This window comes from Theropithecus gelada, chromosome 16, assembly GCF_003255815.1.
Source record: "Theropithecus gelada isolate Dixy chromosome 16, Tgel_1.0, whole genome shotgun sequence".
Lineage (NCBI taxonomy): Eukaryota > Metazoa > Chordata > Mammalia > Primates > Cercopithecidae > Theropithecus > Theropithecus gelada.
In genome coordinates, this window is record NC_037684.1 from 32,569,223 (window position 1) to 32,591,443 (window position 22,221).

The window sequence follows — 22,221 nt, forward strand, 5'->3', positions numbered from 1 at the left end:
ACTCTTTTTATCTTTTTGTTTTATAAAAAAATAAATTTGCCCATGTTCTGGAGAGCCTGCTGTCTCCTACCCCAATTGGTCAGATCTGGGTTCTCCCCAAGATTCAATCTAGATGGGGTTGGGGATAGTGGGTCTCAAATGAGGGGCCTGGAGCTGTGTGTGAAGCCAAAGTGGGATGAAAACTCTTAGAAAATACACAATTAATAAATTACAAACCCCCTCCCTGTCCCACCTCTACCTTCCCACCCTCCCCAACTCCCTATCCAAATCTAGTATTGACTGTACCTTGCCCCCCACCCCCACCCCAGGGCAGGGCTTGTCTCAGTCCCCTTGGAGTCCACTGACTCCGGGGCCCTCAGTAAATGTGGTGGAATGAATGAATGAGTGAACTCATGAGTGAACTCATGAGTGTTTGGAGGGAGGAACCAAACACAGGGGACCTGAGTCCCAGGCCCGATCCCTGGATCATCCTCACCTGTACCTTGCCCTTGCCAGGATGCCTCTCTGTGGGCCCAGAGAAGAGGGTCTCAAGGTAGGGGCTGGGAGCAGAGTGGGGAAGGGAGGAGTCACAGGGGAACGGAAGGTGGACACATGACTGACAGAGGACAGAGCTCAGACCTCAAAGTCAGAAGGCCTGGTTCAAATTCCAGCTGCACGACCCTGTTAAAATCCCAGCTATGGGACCTTGGGTATGTTCAAAGACAAATGATGACTGCTGTAGAACAGTCCTTGTGGAGTTTACAAAGCCCTATTTTACATGTATCTTTGGTCCTCAGTAACCATCCTGTAATGTGGGTATTATCATCTATATACCCATTTTACAGAAAAGGAAGTATAGGCCGGAAAGGTCAAGGGACTTGCCCAAGGTCACACAGCAAGCACCCCACCCGCCTACCCACCTCCTGCCTTTGCTTCTACCCCTGCCTGAGCTGGGAAGAGGGAGGGCTGAGAGATAAGTCTTCCAGCACAGGGTCCCCAGTGAAAGTGTGGCAACAGAAGGGACTGTGGAGCAAAACCCCTAATGTGGGCCCTGTCGGCCATCTCCAGCCAGAAAAGCCAGGCTACCCTTTGTGGAAGGTCTCTTGGACACCCCTTCCTTCCCCGCCCACAGCCCTGGGACCTCAGCTGCTGCTCCAGGAGGAGCCTGGAGTCCATGAGGTGCCCATGAACTTCTGCTTTTCCTGGGAAAGTGGGGACGTGGAATGGTGGGGGAGGGTCTAGGGCCTGGACCCGCCCCTCAGACAGGCATCGCCACTTCGTTGTATACATCCCGACCTTCCTCCTCATCAAAGGTTGCCTTGGCATCATCAGCATCCAGCTGGAGGGGAGGGACAGGACAGAGACAGGGTGAGAGACTCTGGGTCCAGAAGAGCCCTCCCCAGGCACGAGAGGCATCTCTGGAGTTAGGAGAGTGTCTGGCTGTCTTGAACCTTGGGCCAGTCCTGTTTTATCACCCCAGCCACTAGGACTGGCCTAAATGAGTAGTTGTCAAAGTGGGAGGCAACGCTGGGGATGTGGACCCTGGCAGGGGAGGGCCTGCAGAGGATAAGCAGGGGACCCCTTCACCAGGGCAGCCCCACAGTGACCTGAGTCACACTGTGGAAAAATCCTATTAGAGGAGTAGCTCTGTCCCAAATGACTTGGAAGACAGCAGGACTTGCTGCTCAGGGGTCCAGCTCACACCCAGCACACCCTGTCTGCCTCTTGACACTCTCCCCAGCCGTACCATCATTCCCCTCCTTTACAGGTGAGCAAAATGAAGGCACAGAGAAACGAGGCCTTGTACTCCAGATCATATACTAGGACATGGCAGGCCAGAACCTGGACACCAGCCCTAGCCCCAGACTTTACCCATGATGCTGTCCTGCCTGCCCTAGTTCTGAGATGCATCTTTACACGCTCCCAGCTCTTGTGCCCCAGGCCCAGGCAGCCACTCACACACTGAAGCTCCAGGTTCCTGAAGATGAGCGGCAGCAGGACGCGCCGCAGCGGCACAGTGAGGATGAGGACGAAGGGCAGGGCCAGGGAGGCCGGCGTGGACTTCACCACCCACAGCACTGCCAGGCAGATGATCTGGATGCCCGTGAACAAGTGCATGCGCCAGGTCTTCACCTGCAGGGGGAGGCTGGGGTCAGTGCCTATCATGCCTCAGCACCCTCCACCACCCCAGGCTGGGCAGCCAGAAGAGGGTCCTGTACCCGCTTGACGTAGGGCACATCTGGGTGGTACTTGGGTGGCTTGAGCAGAAGCAAGATGCGGTCAAAAAGCTGGATGCCAATGAGCGATGTGACCCCCATGTAGAGGAAGATGCCAAACAGTACAGCCAGGGGGATGCGGGACAGGATGGGCTCCATGAGGATGGACAGGCCTGTGGGGGAGCCGCATACTCTCAGTCCAGGTTGCCCAAGGCCTGGCACCAGTGGGGGTCAGGCCCCTATCTGGGGCTGGGAATAAAACACAGGCACCATATGGAGCCGTTTTTTTTTTCTTTTCTTTTCTTTTTTTTTTTTTTTTTTTGAGACAGGGTCTTGCTCTGTCATCCAGGTCGGAGTACAGTGGTGTGATCTCGGCTCACAACAGACTTAACCTCATTTGGTCTCAAGTGATCCTCCCACCTCAGTCTCCCTAGTTGCTGGGACTACAGACACATACTACCACACCTGGCTCATTTTTTTTTTTTTTTTAATTTTTAGTAGAGACAAGGTCTCACTATGTTGCCCAGGCTAGTCTTGAACTCCTGGGCTCAAGTGATTGTCCTGCCTTGGCCTCCCAAAGTGTTGGGATCCCATGCCTGGCCTGGAACCATTCCTATGAGTCTTTTTTTTTTAGACGGAGTCTGGTTCTGTCGCCCAGGCTGGAGTGCAGTGGCGCAATCTCAGCTCACTCCAACCTCCGCCTCCCTGGTTCAAGCAATTCTCCTGCCTCAGCCTCCCAAGTAGCTGGGATTACAAGCGTGCACCACCACGCCTGGCTAATTTTGTAATTTCAGTAGAGACATGGTTTCACCATGTTAGACAGGGTGGTCTCCAACTCCTGACCTCAGGTGACCCACCTGCCCCAGCCTCTGAAAGTGCTGGGATTACAGGCATGAGCCACCACCCCCAGCCTCTATCAGTCCTTTTTATAGGTATTACCCCAATTTTACAGATGAGGAAACAGGCTCAGAGAGGTAAACAACCTGCCTAAGGCCACACAGCTGGCAGGCAGTCAAAGTCCTGCCTGCCTGACTTAAGCCCGCTCCCTTAACCTAATGAGGGTCACAGAGGTCAAAGACACACACCTTTCTCCTCACCCCAGTCCACAGTACCATCAACTTTGCCTCCTTTAAGAAGTTTCCCTGACCTCTCCATCTGCAACCATGGCACTGCCCGCACTGAAGCCAGCTCGACTCTTGGCTGCTCCAGAACTGAAATCAACCCCAGTGACCCTTCTTTCTTCACCCCCACATCCCTAGACTATGCCTGGAGCACCGCCCCTTGTATCAGTCATGGAGCAGCTGAGCTGGAAGAGAACTTGGGGACATCTGATGAACCCTCCAACTGTGCAGACAGGGAAACTGAGACCCAGAGACAAGGAGGAACACTGGGTTAGCAGCAGGGCAGGGCTAGAACCCACGGTTCACTGGACTTCTGTTGGAGAAGTCAGAAGGTGGGGTCTGGTCTGGAGAAGGCCTCGGGAGTGAAGCCCCTTTCCTCCCTGCTCAGATGCCCAGCCCAGTGCCTTGGCCTTTCCTCCAGGATCCCCTCGTGTGAGTAGGGGATGCTGGGGAGATGTGGGGAAGTGGTGCAGGATGGGAGAGGCTGGAGGAGGTGCTGGGTCTGAAGGGGTAGGGGAAGGGGCCGGGGGTGGGGGGCAGGAGGATGGTGGAGACCCGACCCAGCTTTCACTCACCCACAAGCACAGAGACCAGGAGTCCACTAATCCGCTGCTCTTTGACCTCCTGGATCTGGGCTGCAGCCCCTGGGGTGCTGGCTTTGCCCATGACAGTGAGGGCATTGGCATGGGTGACGGAACGCACAGTGGTGGCACTGAGCCAGGGCATCCCAAAGAGGGCAGCCACCCCGCCCATGCCCACTACCAGTAGCAGGTCCAGGTGGAAGCCGGAGCCCTTGACCATCTTGCGCTCGGGTTTGCTGACAATCAGCCTGCGGTAGGGGAAGGCGAGGGGTAAGCAGGGTTCTCCCCTGCCTCCTCCACCTACCCTTCCTTCTCCATATTTGGTGTCCTTGTAACTCAGTTTTGTCTTCTGTGCCCCTCCCTCTCTGAGTTCCTTGCTCCCCTCCCTCCCGCCCCATCTTGAGAATCCAGACTCTTAAGAGCAGAAATGTCTTCACAACATTCAAGGCTGATTCGCAGGCAATGAAGCTTCAGCTTCAGGGACCTTTGCTTGTACCCGCCTCTCCAAGATCCAGCACCTAACTTTATAGTTGTCATTTTGCATTTTTTTTCTTTTTCTTTCTTTTTGTAGAGTCTTGCTCTGTCACCCAGGCTGGAGTGCAGTAGTGCGATCTTGGCTCACTGCAACCTCCGCCTCCCGGGTTCAAATGATTCTCCTGTTTCAGCCTCCCGAGGTGCTGGGACTACAGGCGCGTACCACCACACCCAGCTAATTTTTGTATTTTTAGTAGAAATGGGGTTTCACCACATTAGCCAGGCTGGTCTCAAACTACTGACCTCGTGATCCCCCTGTCTTGGCCTCCCAAAGTGCTACGATTATAGATGTGAGCCACTTCGCCTAGGGTTTTTTTTTTTTTTTTTTTTTTTGAGATGAAGTTTCACTCTCGTTGCCCAAGTTGGAGTGCAATGGTGAGATCTTGGCTCACTGCAACCTCTGCCTCCCGGGTTCAAGCGATTCTCCTGCCTCAGCCTCCCGAGTAGCTGGGATTATAGGCTCATGCCTGGCTAATTTTTTTGTATTTTTAGTAGAAACAGGGTTTCACCGTGTTAGCCAAGCTGGTCTCAAACTCTTGACCTCAGGTGATCCGCCCGCCTCGACCTCCCAAAGTGCTGGGATTACAGGCGTGAGCCACTGTGCCCGGCCACATTTTTTTTTTTCTTAAAAAGAGCTCTCCAAATTATACAACCTCAGGTCCCACAAAACCTGGAACTGCCCCTGGCTTTTCACTATTCCTGCTAGTCGGGAGGGCCACACACCCACAGGGACTAGCTTGCAGTCCTGGGTCTCTTGCCTGCCTGGGAGAATGCCAGGGAAAGGTCCCTGCCCCCCACCCTCCCAGGCCCAGCCCCCACCCTGTCTCTCACGTGGTGATCTGAGACTCCAGGAATATGAGGATGAAGACCAGCAGAGCAGGCAGGGCGGAGGCAAACATCATCCAGATGGGAAAGTGGGAATGCAAGCCCAGTGGGTGGATGATCCAGCCCCGGGCTGAGGAGTTGGACACCTTGAAGCCATCAGGCACTGAGAGTTTCTGTGGGAGGGGGTAGCAGGTAGGAATGCCAAGGGCAGGAGGATGGGGAAGGGTGGGAGCAGGAGGAGCCAGGGTCGGGTCCTGGGGGTCGGGCAGTTAGGTTGGCAGCACTCGGGAACTTACTTATATTGAGCACTTGTTCTGTACCTAATCATTACACTAATCCCTTTACATCCATCTGCTCGTTCCCCACTTTATCGATGAGGAAAGAGAATCAGAGAGGTTATGTAGCTTGCCCCACATCACACAGCTATTTGATGGCAGAGCTGGGATTCATGCCTAGATCTGCTTGTCCAAAGAATACCTATTCCTACTGCTCTGGGTTAAGGAATGAAGGTAGAAACCTGGCCCAGCCCCTTGCTTTGGCCACAGGGGTCCTCTGGGGCTGTGAGAAGCACAAGGGACTCCCAGAGGAGGCATGGATGGGATAGAGGTAGTCCCAACTGGCTTCAGGTTGGGGAAAGCTATTCTAGGGAAGGGGCATGCTAGGGGGTGGAAATGAGGACCTGGGGGGTATCATAGTCTGAGGGGTGGGAGGAGGGGTCACCTGGGTGTAGGTTTCCTCAATGAAGAAATCCACCAGGACCATGATCAGGATGGAGATGGGGACCCCAAAGTCCCCGATGACCCGACGAAGCTGGGGACAGGTGAAAGGACCAGTGGTCAGTGCCCAATCACTCCCCACCTCCTGCCACCCTCCTGCCCTATATTCACCCAGGGGGCCTACTCTTCCAGGGGATCCATCAGCATCTAATGCCCTGTCCTGCACCTCAGCTATGTCTGCCTCCTTTCTTTTTCTCTCAGCAGTTCTCAGGCTGGGCATGCCACAAAAGTGGGAGGGGCTTGCCCTCAGTGAAACCCTAGGTAAGGATGGGGTCAGGGGAGGTTGGAATTGGGAATGGGAATCTGAAAAAGAAGGGAAGCTAAGGGCACTGGGGAATTTGGAGTGGGGGGCTTTGGGCTGGGATAGGGCAGTGTTGGTAAGGACAGGTGAGGAGGGTGTGCTGACCTTGCCAGGGAAGTAGGAGCTGTTCTTGAACTTGCGCAGCATCACGGCAAAGAAGAAAGTACCAGCCATGAGCACAAGGGAGAGGAGGGCTGTGTTGGGCAGGGGGCCCTGAGGTTTGGGCACCATCAACACATTGTGGTCATAAGTCTTCTGTAGTGGGTGGTCCTGGAAGATCTGCAGCAGAAAACCAAGGCATTCTTTTCCCTCCCACCCTTGGCTTGGGCTGGAAAGTACCACCAGCTAACTCTACCCAGCACTACCATCCATGCATCCAGTCATCTATTAATTCATCATCCATCCATTTATCCACCCATTCATCATTCATCCATCCATTATTCATTGATCTTCCATTGATTATTCATCCATCCATTCATTATCCATCTACCCATCCATCCACCTACCTATCATCTATCCATCCACCCATTTATCCATCCATTCATCCATGCATCCATCCATTATCCATCTATTCATCCATCCATCCATCTATCTTCTCCCTCAATTGACATGGAAACAGAGGATAAATGGGATTCTACAGCTTGGTTTACAGGAATGAAGACGCCCAGGTTTGGGCAGGGAGGGCCATGGAAGACAATGCATGTGTATGTGAGCACACATGCACACCCAGGACCTGGGAGACATGAGAAGGCTGGAGGTCAGGAAACAAGGGTCAGGGAAGTTTCCAACAAGGGGTTAAAAGACCTAGACACAGAAAGACCCTCCATCCGACAGAATCAGGGGACAACACATAGGGCCCACCTTTCTTCCATATAAAATGCAGGTGCAGATGCAAGCAGAGCTTAAGATGACAGGAGGCAAGCCAAGGTGGGTGGGCACTCTATCCACAAGCCCTGCAGCTCTTGAGGACAAGCGCAGGGGAGGGAGTGGGGGACTTCAGAGGCTCCAGAGTCCCGCCTGTTCTCACTGTGCATGCACTTTCACATGCTCAGTGTCACGCCCATACTTACCCATTGCTCACATCATGTGTGGTCATGAACTGGACATGTGCACACAGAGGCACCCTCTCATGCCTCAGCAAGAATGCTTGCCACAGGCAGCAGCAGGTGCCAACACATACGTGGTCACAGTCAACACAGCTGCACAGTCCGCAGATGTGTGACTACACAGGCACAGACACATATGTTGCCGCAGTCATATGCACAGTCACATGGTTGTGTACACAGGTGAAAGCAAAGCTACACAAATGCTGCACAGACACATGTGCGAGGACACAATGGCTCAGTCTTTTTTTTTTTTTTTGAGACAGAGTTTTGCTCTGTTGCCCAGGCTGGAGTGCAGTGGCCCAATCTCGGCTCGCTGCAACGTCCACCTCCCGGGTTCAAGCGATTCTGCTGCCTCAGCCTCCCGAGTAGCTGGGATTACAGGTGCATGCCACCACACCTGGCTGATTTTTGCATTTTCAATAGAGATGGGGTTTCACTATGTTGGCCAGGCTGGTCTCGAACTCCTGCCCTCGGGTGATCCACCCACCTCAGCCTCCCAAAGTTCTGGGATTATAGGCGTGAACCCTCGCGCCCGGTCAGGGTCTCGGTCTTATACACAACCTCCCGTGTGCATTAATATCCCCATAAGCCCCCACCTTGATCAGCTTGGAGAAGGTCTCATAGATGAAGATGAGGGAGATGAGGAAGGAGAAGATCTCCTGGGTATAGCGGGAGATGAAGCGGACCAGGAAGCTACCCTCGAAGGCCACCACCAGCACCACCAGCAGGATGAGCCAGAAGCCGATCCACACACGGCCCACGATGTACTCTAGACCGTTGCTCTCACAGAACTGCAGGGTGGTCAGAAGAATTCGGTCAGACAAAGAGGGCCTTGGGGCAAGGCACCGTGCATCAGGCAGGTGGGGCGGGGGACATGACAGGGTCAGGTCAGTGGGGCAAGGACAGAGCTACCGAGAAGAAGGCTTCTTCAAACACCAGCAGGGGTCCTGAGAAGCCAACCACAAGCAGGGGCTGAGCCCCCAGGAGGGCGAAGAGAATGCCCTGCACTGCCGTGGAGATCAGCAGCTCCGACACTCCCATCTGGTTCCCCGTCTTTTCTCCTGTGGGTAGAAGTCACAGTGGGCTCAAGGTCAGAAGATCTTTCCCAGGGGCCCATAGAGCAAGTCATGGGCAGGCTGATGCAGGGGTCTGGAGGGTCAGAAAGAGTCAGAAGTTGGGGCTAAGACAGAGGCCAGAGGATCAGAGGCGAGAGTTAGGGAGACAGGTATTGGCACTGACCCAGGAGGCCACCGAATGTGATGGCGGGTGACAGGGCAGCAAAGTAGATGAAGATGACGGCAGCCAGGACCTGGGGGCTGAACGCATCTGTGATATCACTCAGGTAATAGGGGTAGCGGCGCCGGATGTCACGCACCAGGCCCCCGAAGAGCTGGCCTGTCTGCTGCAGAGGATCGTCTGGGCCCCTGGGACCCCCTAGGCCCCCATTTAAGTCTGTGGTGGAGGATAAGAGCATGGTCAGAAGGAGCAGCTGGAGGAGGTGAGGGGAAAGGGGACTGGAGGGTGTAGGGGAGATTGTCTGATGGGAATGGGGTAGCCAAGAATGCTGGGAAATGTGGGCATAGGGAGCAGTGAGAGGGGGACATGTGATGGGAGATAGAGGCTATGCTGAGGTGTCTGGGAGTCGATGGGGGCACAAAAAGCCTCGGCTGGGAAGGGCAGGTACCTAGGCCCTTGTAGAAGCTGGAGTCTGGCTTGGCAGGGCTGGGCTGGTAGCGTCTTCGAAGCAGCTCCCTCTGCACAGGCACCAGACTGAGCAGTGCCTGCTCGGAGGGGGCATCAGTGGGAGGCAGCACTAGGCTGCAGTCCAGGAAGCCCTTCAGGGAGTGCAGCAGCTCCTCTCGGCTCTGAGCCATGTAGGCATCTATACGGAACACCTAGGGGTAGGAGACAGGGTCAGGGCTGTCTGGACCTGCGGAGGGAAAGGACCCAGGAGTCTGAAGTCAGGGCCTCCAGGGACCAGAACCCCCTCAGGCAGCAGCTCCCATTGCCAGGAACTGCTTTTCCTGCCCACTCCCACCCCTTCTCTCTACTAAGAAAGGGCTCTGGGGAGACAGACATGGGCCCCGGGTGGGGAAAGGAGAAGGAACTAAAGCTAACCTGGTGGGTTAAGCAGACTAGACGAAACTAGAGCTCACTAAGCCCGACCAAGCCAGACCTGACCAGGTGGAACCAGGTCAGAGCGGGCTGGACTAGACTAAGCCAGGCCAAAGCCAACCAGATGACACCAGGCCAGAGCAGGCAGAGCTGGGCCACACTGCACACACCCGACTGCCCCCGTCAGGTAGCACAGCAGCAGCTGAATGGGTCAAACCAGTGAATCTAAAGTAACCCAGGCCAGGTTGGAGAGTGGGCCTCAGCCACCACCCAGCTCCCAAGCTCCTCCAGCCCAGCCCTCTCCAGCCCTTCCTCACCCTCTCTGACATGAGGGTGGCAGCGGCCCGGCCGAGCTGCGTGCAATCCATGCGGGGGTCGTCAGGTCCCAGCAATACAAAGAGGAAGCGCACAGGCACGGGCTGCTCCACTGCCTCCAGCTCGGCTGCCTCCTGCAGCCTCACGAAGCCCAGCACTGGCTGCTCCAGGAAGGCGGCTCGGCCTGTTAGGGGACCAGAAGATCAGGCCAGGCCGAGGAGCCCAGGGTGGGTGTGCTGAAGAGATGGGGCTGCGGGGGTCCAGGCTGAGGGAAAGACAGGCTGAACCAGGACACAAGGGGAGTGGAGGGCTGAGGGTAGAGACGCCTGTTCTTACCCACTAGCACCAGCGTGGCCTCTGAATCCGGGGGAATCTTTTCCAGAATTCCAGATGATGAGTGTCCTTCTGTGCCCCCATCTCCCTGTGGGAAGGAGGGTGGTGACAGGAGTCCTCGGGCCACTCTGACCGGAGAGACCTGAGCATCCACCCTTTCCTCCCCTTCCCATTCTCACTTCCAAACATGTTCAGGTTGGGGGCTTCCCAACTGTCCTGGCACACCCCGGTTGCAGGAGTGCTTCTGGTCCCCTGCTTGTGGTGGGTTTTTCAGGACCCCTGCTGGCGTTTGAGGAAGCTCTTTCCGTGCCCCACCCTGGCCCTGACCGTGTGACTGACGCACCTGCTCACAGAAGAGCTGTGTCTCCAGTGAGGAGTGTTGAGAGAGCAGAGGCTCCCCAGAGCGCGTCAGGACCGCAGGCTTCACACCCCCCAGGGCCTCCAGCTCTCCGGCATGGCTGCAGGACGTACAGGGGACACGGGCTGAGTAAGCTGTTCAGGCCGAGCTATCAGTGGTGGGAGGGATCAAGGGCCAACATCAAGGGACTGGGGTAGACATCAAGGGTAGACATCTGGGACTTCCCAGACCAGACCAGAGAGACCCTGGGATGGAAGGAGAATCAGAGCCTCCTCTTCAAGTACCTTGTAGATGTAAGTGGGTGGCCTCTGGAATGACGAGGCAGGATCAAAAGAGTGGCTAGAGAAAAGGGCCTTGTAGGTCTGCCCTCCTGGGGACCAGCAGCCCCCAACTCTGAGCATAGGACATGGCCACCCCTTTCAAGGTGTCAGAGATGGGAGCCATAGTGGAGGAAAGTGAGCCTTTGCCTGGTGAGGGTAGGGCCACCTGGATCCCTGGGGAGAACTTTGGGCAAGTGGGCTGGGGAAGTGGGCCCACTGAATATGGAATCCAGGCCCTGGCAGGCAGGAGCACCTGTGTTTGAGCAGCAGGACCCGGAGCAGCTCCTCTCGGTCCTGAGGCCGGATCTGGTCCTCAAAGATAAACCTGTCTAGCAGTTGATTGGCCACTCCAGCCAGGGAGGTCTCTTGCAGGTCCAGGAGGACGGTACCTGCAGGCAGTGGAGGAGTGAGCTGGGAGGCTGGGCCATAGCCCTACACAACAAGTCTCACCTGCAGGGGGCCCAGAAGGACCCAGGAGGCTCACCCTTGGTGAAGACTTTGTGCAACTGTAGAAGGCTCCAGAAGGTGAGGTGAGAGAGGTGCGGGCGGCCCCAGGCCCCATTCTCCCCCAGGTTCTCCTCCAGTCGCACCCAGCGCGCCGCCTCCATCCATCTCAGTTCCTGGTTCTTTTCATCCATCACCAGCTCCTGTAGCTCCACATAGACCTGTGGCCCCATGCGCCTGAGTTAGTCCGTCAGGCATAGTCCAGGGCATAGTGGGTGCTCAGCTGCTCTCGAGAGAGGCTTGTGCTTGTGAGGCTTGGATCCCTGTGCTCAAGGGTCCGTAAATATGGCTTACACCATTCCCCTATCTCCCAACTTCCTGGCCAGGCCCTCATCCCATTTCAAAAGGCATTTGGAGAACTCTGACCCAAAGGGATGCTGGAGAGGCCACTGGGGAGGGAAAGGAGTGGGAAGCGGAGGCCTGGCGGGCTGAGGCTAAAGGGGACTTTGGAGTCATTGGGTCAGTCTCCAGCCTCTAAGATTGTTCGTGGTTGTGCCTCAACATGTCCTTGGGGCCAGGTGGTTGCTCCAAGGGCCATAGCTGAGGGCCGGCCCTAATTCCTAACCAGCTAGACAGTTCAGTGCTCAGTGGAGACCTGAGGGGCCTGGGCAGAGGAGAGCAAGTCTTTAATTCTGTGCTTCCCCAGTGAGGCCCGACAGCCCAGTCAGGGCCTGAGGGCCTGGGGACTCAGCCCTTGTCAATCAGGTTATCCCTGCTCAGGGTGCTCCCGGAAGGGGGCCCAGGCCTCCCTGTTAGTGGGGCATCCCTCCCACCTATTTCCTGGGACCATCACTCCTCTATCGACTGCAGGGTCTCCCCTAGTCTGAAGCGGCCTCTATCCCCTTGCTCCTCTCTTCCCGGGTCAAATGGTGGACCCCAAAGGCAGCATGGGAGAGAACGGGGGAGGCTGGGGTCCTCACCTCATGGGTACCCGGGTGCGATGTGGTGTGGTAGTCTGTGGCTGTCGCCTCGGTGTCGTGAGCTGAAAACCGGAGGTCGGTTAGTATTGACCTGCCCGTCCCCCACCTGAGGCTCTTCATGATCCACCGTGAGCCTCAGAGACCCAGGCATGGGCAGATGCCCCCTCCTTCCCAATGCCCCTGGGCTGGGCCTCTGGTGCCTCATCCCACACTGGCCACTCAGCAGAATGGGGCTCCCCACACCTGTGCTGGGCCTAGCCTTGGGGTCCCCATCTGAGCCTTGTCGAGGACCCCTGGGACTCAGCCAGGGAGGCCTAGCCCCTCCGCAGTGATGAAGTGAAGGGACCTTTCCAAGGTGACTGCAGAGCCCTGAGTGGCAATTTTCAGGATCCTCCTAGGACCTCCTCCCTCCCCTTCCACCTCTGAGGCCAGTCTCTTTTCCCACCTGCCTCAGTGAGCCCATCAGCATCAGTGCAGTGTCTCACTGAGCTCAGGCACCAGGGTGGGTCAGCCCCTTATATTCCCGCCCCTCCCACCCCCAGCCCTCATTTCCCAGAGGGGCCTCTTAACTTTAATCCCAATCTCCAGCACTTAAGTCCTGTTGACAGTAAACAGGCCCTGCTTGGGTCTCCCCACCTAAAACCTTGGACAGACCAGGGAAGGCAGGGTGGTTCCTGGTGTCTTTCCACCCAGGAGGGTCCCCACAAGACCCTCATTTCTCAAGACCTGTTTCCCCAAGAACAAGCCCAGTTTCTTGCCTGGAATCTGGCATTGGATGGGCACAGATGGCATGTGGGCTCACGCCCTTGTCCTAAACGGGCTGCCCGCCCTTCTCACATTGCAGGAGCACTGGATGGGTGACTGCCCCTGCTCTCCCAGTCACCTCCTGTGATCATTTCAAACAAAACTCTGTTTATCCTTCAATCAGCCAGAATTGAGGGGAGAATGGCCCATGGGGCTTGGAAGGAGGACTGTGGAGAAGGGGAGAGGACAAGTGCCCCTCCTGTCCCTGTCTAGGGCTCCCAGCAGAGGGAGGGAGAGGGGCTTACCTGCTGGTTCCTCCACCTGGGTCTTGAGGACGCCTGGGTCTTCATATTCCTCCAGCTCCAGATTCTCCTCCAACACATCTTCATAATCATCCTGTGGGAAGTGGCTATTGAGGCTGGGCTGTGAGGGGCTCTTCCACCCCCAACGAAAATAGGAGTCTAGGGCCGGGGTCCCCAGAGCCTCCAGGTGGGAGCGCTGCTGATGTCAGGGAACACCCACCTGCAGTTCCTCCATGGCGTGGTCCTGAGTGTCCAGTTGTCCACAGTGATCCGAGCCCCCAGCATAACCCGCACCGCGGGTCCCTGCAGCAGAGGGCACAGGCTGAGTGGGGCACAGGGCATCCCAGGATCTCCTGGTCCTCCTCCAGAGGAGGCCACATGTCGGTGGAGGGGATCCACGTGTTGGAGGTGGTAGGGTCAGAGGAAGGAAGTGTGGAGGGAATGGGTGAACGAGCTGGATTTACAGGTGTGAGGGTAGGTGAGCAGGGGCCAGGAGAGAGGGGCAGTGCAGGGAAGAGGTAAGTCTGGCTGGCACCAGTGAATGATGTTTGGGGAAGATGGGCAGGTGACCCTCAGGTCCATCTCCCTCCTTCATTCTCTAGTCTTCACGTGGCTTCTTTTCTTACCCATCCCTGGGACTCAGCCAATGCCAGGGGACATGCCGGTCCCTTCTTCAGGGGGCTTAGCTCCCCTGAGGGGCTCTAAACACATGCTCTTCTCTCAGAAATAGCTGCTGCTCACTGGGCATGGGCTGCAGCATCCTTGGGAGTGGTCCGCAGGTCTGGACGATGTGGTCCTGCTTCTTTCCCTGACCCCATCTTGCACTCCGTCTCTCTTGCTCTCTCCCCACCTAGCCTATTGGCCTCCTGTGGTTCCTAGAACTCACTAAGCCCTTTCCTGTCCCAGGGCCTTTGCACATCCAGCTGTCCATATCCCGGACACCCTCCCCACAACACTTCAGCCCTTCTCACATCTCAGCTCAAATGTCTCCTCTTCAGAGGCCCTCCCTGACCACCACCTTGACCCAATCTGTCACTCTGTCACCTTTTTTTTTTTATTTTGAGACAGAGTCTCACTCTGTTGCTCAGGCTGGAATGCACTGGCGTGATCTTGGCTCACTGCAAGCTCTGCCTCCTGGGTTCACGCCTTTCTCCTGCCTCAGCCTCCCAAGTAGCTGGGGCTACAGGCACCCGCCACCATGCCCGGTTAATTTTTTTGTATTTTTAGTAGAGATGGGGTTTCACCATGTTAGCCAGGATGGTCTTGATTTCCTGACCTCGTAATCAGCCCGTCTCGGCCTCCCAAAGTGCTGGGATTACAGGTGTGAGCCACGGCGTCTGGCCCCCAATCTGTCATCTTCTGGTTTCTTTTCCTTCCTTCCTTCCTTCCTTCCTTCCTTCCTTCCTTCCTTCCTTCTTTCCTTCCTTCCTTCCTTCCTTCCTTCTTTCCTTCCTCCCTCCCTCCCTCCCTCCTTCCTTTCTCTCTGTCTCTCTCTCTTTTCTTTTTTGAGACAGAGTCTCACTGTCACCCAGGCTTAGAGTGCAGTGCTATGATCATAGTTCACTGCAACCTTAAACTCCTGGGCCCAGGGGATCCTCCTGACTCAGCCTCCCGAGTAACTGGAATTATAGGCATGCCACAGTGCCCAGCTAATTAAAAAAAAAAAAAATTGTGTGTAAAACAGGGTCTCACTATCTCAGTCTGGGCTGCTGATTTCTTTCCTCTTTTTTCTTTTTTTGAGAGCGGGTCTCCCCCTGTTACCCAGGCTGGAATTCAGTGGCATGATTACAGCTCACAGCAGCCTCAAACTCCTGGACTTAAGTGATCCTCCCACCTCAGTCACCAGAGTAGCTGGGACCACAGGCACACACCACCATCCTGACTAATTTTTAAATGGTTTATTGGTTGGGCGTGGTGGCTCACACCTGTAATCCTAACATTTTGGGAGGCTGAGGTGGGCAGATTGCTTGAGCTCAGGAGTCTGAGACCAATTGGGCAACATAGTGAAACCACGTGTCTACAAATATACAAAAATTAGCTGAGTGTGGTGATGCATACCTGTAGTCCCAGCTACTTGAGAGGCTGAGGTGGGAGGATTGCCTAAGCCTGGGAGGCAGAGGTTGCAGTGAGCTGAGATGGCACTACTGCACTCCAGCCTAGATGACAGAGTGAGAGTCTCTCAGAAGAAAAACAAAACAAAACAAAACAAAAAAACCAATGCATGGTTTCTTGATTGATTTGTGTTCATAGTGTCTGACAATGCTTTTGGAAGGGAAGCCACCTGAGTGCAAAGACCCTGTATGTCTCAATCCCTACAAAATTCCCTGCTCCTTGCAGAGTGGCTGTCACATAGTAGGTGCTCAATAAACATTTATCGAATGCCCGTAAGAATGGCTCCCTATTGCAGGGTTGGGGCTCTGGGACTGGGGAGCCAGGATGACTAGGTCCCAGGCAAGAGGCCTCCGAGCTCGGGGTCTCAGTTTTCTCAGTTGTGTCCCTCGCAGAGAGAAAGGTGTGCCCTCCCCAGGAATGTGAGGGCAGGTCCAAGGGGAAGACAGGGGGCACCTAAGGTGGCCCCAGACTGGGTGTGGAGGGGACTCCTTTCCCCCCTCACCCACTACAGCACAAGGCATTGTGGTGACAGGGAATTGGGTCGGTTCAACAAAGTTTCCCAGTCCGTGCCTGGCATTGTGCTGAGCACTGGGGGCTGGTGGGAGGGAGTGCTGAGCACTGGGGGCTGGTGGGAGGGAGTGCTGAGCACTGGGGGCTGGTGGGAGAGTGTGCTGAGCACTGGGGGCTGGTGGGAGGGTGTGCTGAGCACTGGAGGCTGGTGGGAGGGAGTGCTGAGCTGAACAAGGCCTATCCCTACGCTGGGGAAGCTCCTAGCCCTGATAAGGAGGCAAACGGGAACACAGGGCAGCCTCAGTGCTTCTGAGGTGATGTGGACCCCAGGGGCCGAATGTGCTGAGTGCCAAGGATCTGTATGGCAGGAGGAAGAGCAGGATGCATTTGCAGCACCCGGTGGGTGGAGTCACTGGAGGAGGGGTCACTGGTGTGGCCTAAAAGCACAAGTGAGGTTTGAAGGTCTGGGAGCCCAGGTGTGGGGCATGGCTGGATGGAGCTGCACAGGTGGGCTGAGCAAGGTGGGAAAATGCCATGTGAGAGCATGGGGTAGGGAGCCTGGCCAACACGGTGAACCCCGTCTCTACTGAAAACACAAAAATTAGCCAGGCGTGGTGGCACGTGCCTGTAATACCAGCTACTTGGGAGGCTGAGGCAGGAGAATCCCTTGAACCAGGGAGGCAGAGGTTGCAGTGAGCTGAGATCATGACTCCATCTCAAAGAAATAAAAGGGAAAAGAAGGAAAGGAATGTGCAGAGACCCTTCTTTCTGAGGAATGGGTGACCCTGCAGTCATGGGGCTAGGGAGGGGATTACTGGGTCTCACCAGACTGGAGAACGGGAGAGGCCCCTGCCTTGGCAGGTGGGGCAAGTGACGGGGTGCAGGGGAGGGGTCCTGGACCTGAGGATGGGGTAGTCCCTATTGCAGGGCTTGGCTTTGCTCCTGAGGACCCTGATCACCCACCTCTTCTCTCTCTCTCTTTTTCCTCCTCCCTCTCTGCTTCTCCCAAAGTTCCTCTCTCTTTCTCTTCCATCTTTATTCACTTTCTTCCTTCTCTGGACTTGCCCATGTACCTTCTTAGACCTCAGATCCCGAGTGGTCTCCAGGGTGTCTAATCCTTAGGTACTAAAAGTCCCGCCCGTGGGGCTGGGACTGTGGCCTTGGTTGCCCATCTGAGGAGTGGAACGGTCAGAGGGGCCCTCAGAGCTGGAGAATCCAGAGGTCCAGGCTGCCTCTCTTCCACTGACTGACTGAAGGGCCTTGGGCAGCTTCTAGCCTGTAGGCCTCAGTCACCCCATCTGTACAATGGGAGTGCCTTCCTGCCAGGGTTTTGAGACATCAGTGAGAAAGAAGAGGGGGGGAAAGGGGGTGCCTTGAGCTCAGCTGGAGACTTATAGGGCGCGCCCATGACCCGGATTGCCACCTGCCAGCTCGGCCAACCAGCTGCAGGCCTTGTGCTGCCTAGCACTGATAAGGGCCTGGACCCAGATCGCTGCTCCAAGTTTGGAAGTGTACCAAACACCTGGCCAGCTAGCTAGCTGGCCAGGGCCAGGCCAGATAAGGGTGAGCGGGACATCTGAACCTAGAAGGTATAGCACAGCTGGGAAGACACAGTGGGGAAGGGGGTTGACCAGATGACAGGGACAGCTTTCTAGTGGTGTGGCACCACATTTGTGTAATCAGCCCGAACTGCACAAAGAACCTTAATGCCTTAACTCTTAGAATCCCCAAAGCACTCGTGAAGTGGTTTGGAGATTCTAACAGGAAGAAGAGTAATGTCATTAGTCCATTCTACAGATGTGAAACCTGAGGTTCAGAGACATTTACCTGCTTCAGCCACCCAACAGGTAGGTATCAGAGGCAGGTTACAGCCTGGACTACCTGACTCCAGCCACATCCCTAAGCACTATGCTGAGTTGCCTCCAACAAAACAGCTGTTAGCTGGTTTAGAGTTAGTGGTTAAGGTCACGGACTCTGCAGTCGGACTGCCTGGGTTCAAAGCCCAGCCCTGCCGTTTACTAACTGCAAGTAACTTCAACTCTCTGTGCCTCAGTTTTCTTATGAGTAAAATGGGAGTGATAATAATGATGCCCACCTCATAGACCTGTTGTAAGCATTAAGGAAGTTTACATCTGTAAGGGGCTTAGAATAGTGCCTAGCATATAAGGAGCTCTATGAAAATGTTTGCTGCCATTATCCCTGCTGCTGGGGTTATAGTCAGACTTGCCATCTTCATTTCCCCTCTGATTTGCCCTCAGTTCCCATGGAATTAGCCTGAGCTAAGCGTTTTGAGATTCTCATGTGGTAGGAGGCTCTGCAGTTCCCTCCAATACCGACCACACTGGGCATGGAGCCAGGTGCCCCAGGTGGACCCCTGGAAGTGTCCCAAAGGGGAGACTGTGTCATCTGACATCCTGCCTCCTAGGTGGGAGATGGGGTGGCCTGAGGACCCCTATTAGGAAGGAAGGAGTCTGAGGTGGACGAGATCTGAGCCTGTGGGATCCAACAAGCTGACAAGGGCCCATACCTGGAGGGCATCAGATACCCCCCGCAACACACACGCCAGAGCCACACACACCACTGCTGCCATTGGCCACCTGCCACCCTCCTCTTTTCAGGTTCCCTTAGGGGCAACACGCGCCTGGTAACATTCTCACCTTACCCACCTGCATCCCCTTGGAGGTCAGGAGCCTTGCCCACCTGGGCATAGATTCAGGCTGGGCACCTGCAGAAACCCTCAGGGCAGGCACCAAAGGACCATCCCCAGCACCTCCCTGCCCTGCCCACCTGCTCACGAGCCTCAGGGTCCCTCGGTGAAGTCCTGCAGCCGCTGGTGCCCTCTGCGACCAGCTACGTTCCCACTCGTTCTGACAGCACCAGCACCCCAGGGGCAGCTCGCAAACCCCTGACTCATGCCCCCGCCTCCTAATCTGCCCGCCCCACTGGCCCTGGGTGCCCCTTCCCACCCCCCGCCCTGCTCCCACTGGGTGCCCAGTAAACAGAGTTATCTCTTACCCACATCTGGACAGCTGTGAGTCTGGCCCACCCCACCCGCCTGGCCAGTCCCCAAGGCCTCCTGGGGCCCTCCTGGTCCCCAGGGTTCTCTTGGCTCTTCCTTTGTGGACGAAGGTTTGATCGCTGTGTCCTCAGGGCTCCCAGTGCCCTGGCAGGAAGGCACCAGCCTCCAGAGGTCCCTGTCCTGCCTCTGTCCATCCTCCACTCTGGCCAGGCCCTTCTGCTTTGGCCCCAAGGTGCAAGGGCGCCTGTTCCTCTCGCCTCTCTTGGTATCCACGCTAGGACTCACTCCTCCTCTGCAGTCTTCTCCTCAAGGACCTGCTCAGCGCTCACTGGGCACGGGCAGCCCCCTCCCCTCCTTGATCCAGACTAGGATGCCCCAGCCACATTCTCCCCAAGACCCTGGCTGGCTCTAAAGAGCTGGCTCCTGGACACTAAGACACTGACATTCAGTCAACCTGAAACAATGTCAGCTCAACAAAACAACCATCCCCACACCGAACTCTTCAGCTCACAAAGCCCTAATGTCTGGGCACACTGGCTCCTCTGTAGGCAGCCTGGCTCAGGCCCCCGGGCCAGAGCAGCCACATTCTCGGCCCCTGCCATGCCCCTCCCCTTCAGTTCCCACCCCTACACCTCCAGTTTCTCTGCTCCAGGGATTGACCAGGGCCTGGTCACCTCTTCATAGGCTCTGGTTGCTAAAGAGGCAGAGACTGAAAGATGAGTACAGATCGGCAAGAATGAAGAGGAGTTTTCAAGCAGACGGAAAGGGGTGTTGTGGCACCGCTGGGCACAGAGAGGAGGGTGTCCTAGCGCAGCTTCGGCATGGACTGGCTGTGGGAACCTGGGCAAGTCCCTGGCCCTCTCCAGGCCTCCGTTTTCTCATCTGTAAAGTGAGAGTGTTGGGTTCTGTGGCCACCAGCCTGAAGTTCAGACTCAAGCAGAAGAGACTCAAACACAGGGACACGGAGGTGGGCAAATCCTGCCACTACAAGACCATTCACTGTCTCCACCACAAGCCTGCCAGGGGCTGAGTCCTGTGGAGAGAGAAAAGGGCAGGGACTCAGACCCTGAGGCAGAATCCTGTTTATGGGGGACCTCGGTTCTAGGAACTATGCTGAGACCTTCACCTTGTGGTCACGCTGGATTCCTACAAACCTCCCACTTCACAGAGGAGGAAACAAAGCCACAGAGAGGCTTTCCCAGGAAAAGGAATGCCCAACGGACCAGCACCTGCCCGTGCAGCGCACCATGCGGGGGCTTCACATGCGCTATCTTGCCAAGCTCTCTAAGCCCATCTGAGGACAACACTGTTTATGATGTTTTTTCATCTCTCACAGAGAAAGGGCAGCAAGAGGAGAGAAGTGACTTGCCCAAGGCCTCTGGGCTGGTGAAGCCAGAGCGGGCACTCCGACCTGGTCATCTGCCTGGACAGCTGGTGTTCCACTGGATCTGAGCCCCTCCCACCACCCAGGCCTTCGTGCCAGTCAGGAACAGAGGTTGGCCCTGGCCAAAGGGGGCTGGAGGTGCCTTCTCCTGCTCCAGCTGGTGGGATCTGTCCCAAACCCTGGGCCCACACTGGATTGGCTTCCTATGGCCTGTGGCAGTGAGTGCCAAGTGAAGGCCTTGACTCCCCGACCCAGCCAGTGTGCTCAGTCCCCTTGCCCCTCTGTCTGCTGTAGGAGTCAGAGGCAGCTGAGTGCGGGGGGCTGCAATGGCGCATCTCTCCTGGGGCCCGGGACCGCAGGGCTGGCAGCTGGCTGGAGATGGAACAACAAATGGCATCGTCTGGCTTAGGAGGAGAATCTGGCCAGCTGTTTGGCTGTTCTGCAGGCACCACCCCCTGGCAGCCCCACTAGACACCCAGGCAGAGGCACAGCAGCTTGGACGCTGGTTCTTTCCACTCACACCACATGTTCTAGATCATTCCTGTTGCCCTGGCTGAATGTAGATGTTTCTTTTCTAACTCTGCCCAATGTCACATTTATTCTTTTTTTTTTTTTTTTTTTTTTTGAGGCGGTGTTTCACTCTTGTTGCCCAGGCTGGAGTGCCATGGCGTAATCTCGGCTCACTGCAACCTCCGCTTCCCGGGTTTAAGTGATTCTCCTGCTTCAGTCTCCAAAGTAGCTGGGATTATAGGCGCCCACCACCATACCCAGCTACTTTTTGTATTTTTAGTAGAGATGCGGTTTCATCATGTTGGCCAGGCTGGTCTCGAACTCCTGACCTCAGTTGATTCTTCTGCCTCCCATAGTGCTGGGATTACAGGCGTGAGCCACTGCGCCTGACCTCTTTTTTTTTTTTGAAATGGAGTTTCACTCTGTCGCCAAGGCTAGAATGCAGTGGCTCAATCTCAGCTCACTGCAACCTCCTCCTCCCAGGTTCAAGTGATTCTCCTGCCTCGGCCTCTTGAGTAGCTGGGATTACAGATGCCCACCACCACGCCCAGCTAAATTTTGTATTTTTAGTAGAGTTTTACCATGTTGGCCAGGCTGATCTTGAACTCCCAACCTCAAGTGATCTGCCTATCTCGGCCTCCCAAAGTGCTGGGATTACAGATGTGAGCCACCTTGCCTGGCCCACGTTTACTCTTGTTTATGCTTTTCCAGGAAGAGGTGAGGGCAACCAACCCTCACTCATTTTATTCCAATTTGGACTTGGGTCAGTTTGATTCATCTGAAGGCCTCCATGCGCCTGATACTAGGCTGGCCTCTGGGGAAGCAAGGCAGGAGGGAGTCTTACCTCCCTTTGGCTATGCCCTGGGCTGGACAGAGATGGTCAGAAAGATTGGCAACTGTAGGGCTTGAGCAGAGTCCCAAGATGCCTTAAGCTGCGCCCTGAGTGGCCCTTCACACACTCACAGCCCATCCTCCTCTTTCCTTGGAGTCCCTCTTGTCACTACTGCTCTACCACTTCCTAGAGCACTAAGGGAGGAGCAATCAGATTCCCCTCCCCAAGGTCCATATGTGTCCTCGTTCAAATTTATGCTCGCTTGGGAGAAAGTTGGGAGCCCAGGCAGATGTCAGCAGGAACGAAGTGAGCTGAGGGCGAACCCTGTAGTGTTATTTCAGACCACACAGCTGAGGTATCACAGGCTGGGATGGGTTGTCCCAGAGGGAGACTCTGTGGGCAGAGGGTGGAGTTCTTCTGAAAGGGCAAGATTTTCTCATTTTCTTTTTTCCCCTCCCTCCCTCCCCTGCTTCCTTCCCTCCCTCCCTCCCTCCCTCCCTCCCT

At 55.8% G+C, this 22,221-nt stretch overlaps 1 protein-coding gene across 1 annotated transcript; it reads right to left on the reverse strand.

Moving 5' to 3' along the window:
- Positions 1-451: 451 nt before the first annotated feature.
- Positions 452-18,840, reverse strand: SLC4A1 (solute carrier family 4 member 1 (Diego blood group)). The gene is made up of 20 exons (XM_025362266.1): positions 18,760-18,840; positions 13,571-13,653; positions 13,354-13,444; positions 12,305-12,366; positions 11,365-11,545; positions 11,134-11,269; positions 10,546-10,660; positions 10,206-10,290; positions 9,872-10,053; positions 9,124-9,334; positions 8,679-8,891; positions 8,352-8,500; positions 8,036-8,230; positions 6,439-6,612; positions 5,977-6,066; positions 5,263-5,429; positions 3,892-4,145; positions 2,199-2,368; positions 1,939-2,112; positions 452-1,318 (listed from the first exon to the last, which is right to left on the reverse strand). The coding sequence occupies exons 2-20, from the start codon at positions 13,583-13,585 to the stop codon at positions 1,238-1,240; spliced, it is 2,745 nt and encodes a 914-aa protein (XP_025218051.1). The 5' UTR covers positions 13,586-13,653; positions 18,760-18,840; the 3' UTR covers positions 452-1,237.
- Positions 18,841-22,221: the final 3,381 nt, after the last annotated feature.